Source organism: Passer domesticus, chromosome Z (assembly GCF_036417665.1).
Source record: "Passer domesticus isolate bPasDom1 chromosome Z, bPasDom1.hap1, whole genome shotgun sequence".
NCBI classification, from domain to species: Eukaryota; Metazoa; Chordata; class Aves; order Passeriformes; family Passeridae; genus Passer; species Passer domesticus.
In genome coordinates, this window is record NC_087512.1 from 33,316,888 (window position 1) to 33,323,707 (window position 6,820).

The 6,820-nt window shown below is 40.6% G+C and overlaps 1 protein-coding gene across 2 annotated transcripts in view; it reads left to right on the forward strand.

Moving 5' to 3' along the window:
- The window catches only part of CCDC171 (coiled-coil domain containing 171), a 183,344-nt gene extending 180,787 nt beyond the window's left edge, over positions 1–2,557 (forward strand). The window contains exon 24 of one of the 2 annotated variants that reach the window (XM_064403322.1): positions 2,465–2,557. In XM_064403322.1, coding sequence (XP_064259392.1) covers positions 2,465–2,542 — 78 coding nt within the window. In that variant the 3' untranslated portion in view covers positions 2,543–2,557. The remainder of the gene's footprint in view (positions 1–2,464) is intronic. The other variant, XM_064403321.1, reaches the window with a different exon arrangement.
- The last annotated feature ends 4,263 nt before the right edge of the window (positions 2,558–6,820 follow it).

The following is a 6,820-nucleotide window of genomic DNA, read 5'->3' on the forward strand; positions in this document are numbered from 1 at the left end:
ATGGTGGGCACCAAATATGCTAAGAGCCTTGCTAACAAGCTGCTAAGTAGTGTTAAACTAGCTGACACTGCTTTGACACTCAGTCCTGGTGTGTTGAGAGTTTTGCATTACACTGTGATAAAATAATTTAACTTCTCTGTATCTTGGTTTTCTTCATTTTCTGAGGGAAAAAAAGTGAAAAAGTAAAAAATACTTACACAGCTTTCCTACAATTATACAACTCCATGACTCCAAAAATTTGATTACAACTTCTCTGTTTTCAAAGAGCCTTGCATGTACAAGTTTGGAATTTTTAAAATTATTTTCTGAGTTTCTGAAGAGTGTTAAATGTATTTGCATCTTAGAAGAGATGAACAAATTTGGTCATGTGAGCAATGCTGTTAGGTAAAACTTTCAAGAATGTTTCAGACCAAACTGTCCTGTTGAAAAACATTTTATTGGGAAGTTTAGAATAATGTCTTACTTCTCTTCTGTTTTGTTCGTTTTCTTTCCTTTTTTAAAGCTTTTTTTTTTTCTTTAATATTCTGCAGCTACCATCCCACTGCCCTAGAAACTAGCAGGTGACACGTGTCACCCCTAATGATCTAGGAATTTGAAAATATTATTATTATTGCTCTTGTTGTTTCTTAAATGTTAGGCATAGAGTTGAAAATGTTTTTGTTGGTTTTTTTTTTCCAAGAAGCAAAAATTATTAGAGAAATAGAAAATAGCACTGATGAATGTGAGTTAAAAGGTGGGAAAATCAGAAAAATTGTGAGGGGAAAAAAAAGTTTGCAGAGGTGTTCATGGAAAAATCTGACAAACAAAATAAGGCTGCAATAATCCATTGCTAGTTGGTCCAGTTGCTATTTATAGTGCAGAAAACATGACAATTCATATTTACCTTTGTTGCAGACTTGATAAAAGCCCCTCCTTCTCTCTTGTATTGCTAAACACTTCTCAGTTCCACTGATAATGAAAGATGATGTTACAGAACCCCTTTGAAAATCAGATTGTTTAATCGCATATTGAACAAAATGGCTTAAAACTCCTCTGAGGCACTAGTACTGACTTTTTTCCCCACCATGTCTCATAGCCATTCCTAGAGACTAAAGCAAATATCGGGCAAGAGCAAAAAAAGCGGTGTCAGCCAGCTGTTTGGGACATTTGTACCACAGAAAATAATGAACAATAAGCCTGGGTCCTAAATGAAAGTATGATAATTCGGTTAGCAATCAGCATGAGTTAAGAGGAAAGGTCTAAGAAAATAACTGGTATGTTTAAAGCATTAAAAAATGCTGTTTGATAAAAACAGCTTGTTAATCCAATAAACTAAGAAATTTCTGCTGCATTTTAATTTGTACTAACATGTCATTCATTTTAAAGCCCAGAATGCCACCACACCATTATTGCATTCAAATAGATAATGGACAAGGGACACGTCTCAAGAATATGGTTATGAACATCTCCTTTTCTCGGCCCACAGATATTTGACCCAACCTTGTGCTGTTTAACTTTCCCCTGAGCGATGACCATAACTGATAGATGTTCGTTCTCCAAGAACGGGTGGTGGGGAGAACGAATAGCAGTATTGATTATTTAGTAGAGCTAGGATCCAAGAAAGAAACAGACATCTCCATGGCTCTTTCATTAAAGGTAATCTTATAATCAAGGGGCTCTGTAATGAAAAAAAAACCACAGTGGTTGTAGTCCTCATGAACAAAGAGTGATGTACTGTGTTCAACGCCTGCAAGGCTGGCACTGAGCCTGCTGGAATATTGCCCACTGCTGGTCTCATGGTTCAAGCTGTGATATGGAGAGAGTTCCAGGAGAGGCCCCAGATTATGCTGGAACTTGAGTGTGATCTGTAGTGTGGAGTGATGTGAAGGACAATTTTCTCTATTCACCAAACTCCTCACAAGACTAAGAAATGGGAAATTGATGTTAGGCAAATTCTGGCTAAAATGAGGACATTTCTTCAAGGTAATAGTTGCTGAAACAGCTATCATAGGCCATGATTCACACTGGGGAAAATTATTTTGGTCAAGATTTCTTTTTTTCTTTTTTTTTTTCTAAAAGTCTGCTTCAGTTCAAGAGCATGCATTGTGCAGAATCAGGCATTTCCTAAGGGACGTTTGTTGTCTTTTGTTATGATGTGTCCATTCTGACATTAAACCCTATTGATCTAATCATAGGGGCTAAAGTCAATATTTAGGCATATCAATAACACATCTGACTTTTCAAAATTCTTCGTTTGATTTCATTAACCTTAACTTCTGGAGGTTACTCTGCTTCTCATTGACTACTTGTAAATATAGAAAGATGAGGCTGCATTAGTGATTTTGATTACTGAATTATTATCTGTACTGCTATCACAGGGAAGTAGAATTTAATGTGTCCAAATTTTTGTATATAATGCTATTGTATATTTTCAATTTCATAAAACAAGAACATGACACTGATAGAGAATATTTCCTTTTTTTAGGTGTGTAAAGTTGGTACCTGCTTAAGTACTATATTTCTCAAGAATGGATGTAACAACCCTCTTGACAAAGACATGTGAAAATCTTTCCTTCAGCTGCAGGAAGGAAAGCTCCATAGGCTGAGAGCAAAAGGTCCACTTCCCCTGGTCATCATGCAGCCTGTCGTATCACTAGTGATGTTTCATTGCCAAAGAGGTGGAATACCCACTAAAAAGAAAACCCAGGACTTTCCTTCCCAAGATGGATTATGAATTATATTATATAACATAAAAACTGAAATATGCTGTCAGTTGAGTCAGATACTAGAAGTCCATGGATGATACTGTCATTAGCATAAAGCACTCAGGTTAGAAAGAAGCACCACAGGATTTTCCTTTCAATCAGTCAAGGTGGTCAGTTAGGGTTTGCTTGATCTTTGAATTTCTCTTCAAGCAATTTAGATCTTGGAATAAATCTGAAGCATTTGAAGGCAGCTGTGCTCCATTAAGTCCAGATTCAGGAAAATTTTACAGTTTGCATAGCTAGAGGAAGTTGTCACCTGTCATTACAGAATCACAGAATACCAGATTGGATCAGGTTGGAAGCAACAACTGCGGGTCATCTGGCTCAACTTCCCTGCTCTAACAGAGTCATCTCAGAGCACATTGCACAGGATTGGGTCCAGACAATTCTGGAATATATCCATTGAGGGAGACTCTTCAGCTCCTCTGGGCAATATATGCCAGTGCATGGTCGCCTGGCTCTTCCTCCTGTACAGGTGGAGCTTCCTCTGCACAGTTTCTGCCTGCTGCCTCTTGTCCTATTGTTTGATACCACCAAAAAGAGATTGGCTCTGTCCTCTTTGAACCCTCTCTTTAGAAATTTGTAGACATTGGTGAGGTCCCCTCTTAATCTCCCTCTCCTCTCCTCTCCTCTCCTCTCCTCTCCTCTCCTCTCCTCTCCTCTCCTCTCCTCTCCTCTCCTCTCCTCTCCTCTCCTCTCCTCTCCTCTCCTCTCCTCTCCTCTCCTCTCCTCTCCTCTCCTCTCCTCTCCTCTCCTCTCCTCTCCTCTCCTCTCCTCTCCTCTCCTCTCCTCTCCTCTCCTCTCCTCTCCTCTCCTCTCCTCTCCTCTCCTCTCCTCTCCTCTCCTCTCCTCTCCTCTCCTCTCCTCTCCTCTCCTCTCCTCTCCTCTCCTCTCCTCTCCTCTCCTCTCCTCTCCTCTCCTCTCCTCTCCTCTCCTCTCCTCTCCTCTCCTCTCCTCTCCTCTCCTCCTTTCCTGACTGCTGGCTGCTACACTGACTGCTTACAGAAGAGATGCTCCTGTCCCCCCATCATCTTTGTCACCCTGTGCTGGACCAGCTCCAGCAGCTCTGTGTCTCTCTGGTCCTGAGGAGCCCAGCACTGGACACAGCACTCCAGATGTGCCTCACCAGGGCTGAGTAGAGGAGCAGGATCACCTCTCCCCCACCTGCTGGCACTGCTCTTCCCAATGCACCCCAGGACACCATTGGCCTTCTTGGCCACCAGGACACACTGCTGGCTCATGGAGAGCTTGCTGTCCACCAGGAACCCCAGGTTCTTCTCCTCAGAGCTGCTTTCCAGCAGGTCAGCCCCAGCCTGTGCTGCTGCCTGGGGTTCTTCCTCCCCAGGTGCAGGAGGCTGCATTTGCCTTTGTTGGATTTCAGACAGTTCTTGTGTGTCCCTCTCTCCACCCTCTGAAGGGCAGCACGGCCCTCTGGGGTATCGGCCGCTGCTGCCAGCTCTGTGTCACCAGTGAACTCGCTGAGGAGGCACCTGCCCCTTCACCAAGGCACTGATGGAGAAGTTAAACAATACCAGGCCCACTCTTGAATCTGGGGTTCACCACTTGTGGCAGGCCTCCAACAAGAGCCTTTGCCAACACTCTGGGTTGTCTTAAAATTTGAAGATGACCAGTAAAAATTATTTCTTCACATAACTGTTGAAGACCAAGAAGGTAAAACAACAGAGCAATTAAACCTAAGCACTGTTTGGCACTACTTAGAAGTGGATATGAGAAAAGGCTTCCTACACAGTGAACACAGCCTGAGTCACTTAAGGAGGAAACAGGCAGCTAATGCTTTTTCTGAATTGGAGCTTTGCCACAGCTCTCTGTTGAACTGGAGGATGTGTTAAGTGAGGTTTTCCACAAATACTGCAAGCAGGTAAATGGCAGCAGTTTTAGCACAGTTGTTTGCTAAAAGTAGGAAATAGGTTGTTAAAGGAAGTGAATGGGATGTCAGCCTTTGATGCTGCTGTTCTTCATATGAGAACTCAATCAGAATAAATTTCCTCTTTCACAGAAGGGAAGCCTTTTATGCTGAGGAGAAATGGGCAGTAGCTCCAAGTGACGAGATCATAGACACAGCCACACTCCTCCAATGTAGTAAGACTGTCTGAAGATTTGCAGAGAACTCATGCATAGTCAAGTTGAAAAAAAAAAACCCACCACCACAACAAAAAGCAAGCAAAAAGATAAACAAAAATCTGGAAAAGAAATCAATATCTATTGAAAAATAAAATTAGTAGCAGCAGAAACAATAGTGGGGAAAATTCAATTAAAATAAGAGAAGAAATGAGCCAATGACCTTTTCTATGAACTCCAGCATTCAAGTTTTTTATAAACACCATCTAACTCATTCAAATATGTTGTGCCAAAAGTATTTGAGACAAAGAAAAAAAATAAATATCATATGGAGGTTCAATTGGTCACCATGCCAGAACTAAACTTTGAAACAAGCTGTGGTTCTAAACATGGGAAATGGAGAATGATGGGAAGAGAGAAAAAGAATAAAAGATCTTCTGTTTTCTTTACAGAAGAGAGAAGGCTCACTACTCCAGACAGTTTCTGGGAGAGTTTGTTGTTCCAGGACTCTTTTCTACCACAACGTTGTCGTGGCATTGCTAGGTTCCTGCTCTTTGTCATATTCCATTGCAGTCTTAGACCTGACAGCAGCAAAGGATTTTTCTGAAATGGATTCAGCTGGTTAGCATTGCACCCACCCACTCACATGTAAAAAGTCCCGAAGTATCATCAGTCACAGATAATTTTCTGAAAAACATGAACTCCTTGACTCTCTCAGGAACCATGACAAAAACCCACTGCTTTAGCAATGATTTAGTCAATGGAATGCTGTTTTTTTTTCATAACCATTTTTCCTTTTATTCTCCACAGTCTGAAAACACAAAAACATTCCAATGCTTTCTTATCTGAAATAGAGTGGAAGTCTAGTCTTTCTCACAGTTTTGTACACAGATGTCACAATTAAGCATCCCTCTTCCTTTCTCAGAACCAGGTAACTAAATGTAACCCACCACTTATGTTTAGGACCAACTGTTAGAAACTTTGTGTATGACAGAAAGATGGATATGCCTTTCCTCATGTTACAATAGGATTTTGACTGATCTGCTCAATGCCATGCTTGCAGGTCTTGAATTAGACCATTGCAATCACAAGTATTTCTGATGGCATTGACAGTTATGCTTCAATATTAGTGGACTTTATGAGAGAGCAGCAGTCTGTGCAAGAGTAGCTGGTTGCTGATCACATTATGGATATAATAGGAAACCTAACTCCACACATAGTGTGGTAAATGTAATGAGTAACTCTCACCCAGCTGTGTTCAGAGACGGGAGAAACTGAAATACAGGAAACTGTATTTCCAGTTTCTAGGCCAGAGAACTTGAGCCAATAAAATAAAAAAAGAAAACCTCACTTCATGGTTCAATGGAATTCCTAAGTCAGGTAGTTATAATCACTGAAGATTGTAGGTTAGACACACTTAGACACACACATACACACTCATATACATATATATATATATAGTAGGGAAAATTTATTCTATAATGTTCTGCTGAGTATGAGTCTATGAGAGAGAAAACTCTCCTGTTGTAATGAATATATGTGTGTAGGCTAGCATCAGATGAGTAAAGACATAAGAGGTGTGTGAGGGGAGCAAGTGGGACTGAAAGAGAGAACTGAGGAAGAAGCATCTGGGGATCCTCAAACAACCCAATAATTTCAAGGGATATAACTTCACAGCATGTATTAAAATTAAATCAAGTGAATGAGTTGACTGTTGAAGAGGGAAGCTTTAATGCTCATAAAATACAATGAACTCATTTAAATTGTCGGGGGATATGTAAGCTGACTGACTTCAAACCAAACAACCATTTGTCTCCTTGTTTGGCAATTATTAAGTTTTAGTATTATTAATGTTTGCTAAATCTTAGGGTGGGCAAAGCCAACATCTGCCTCCATAGCTGTGTTTATTGAAGTTGGTTCAGGAAGAGAAAGTTACTGGAATCTATTGTTATATTCTAAAATCTGCTAAATTCTTAGCAACAAAAGTGTGTTTAGGC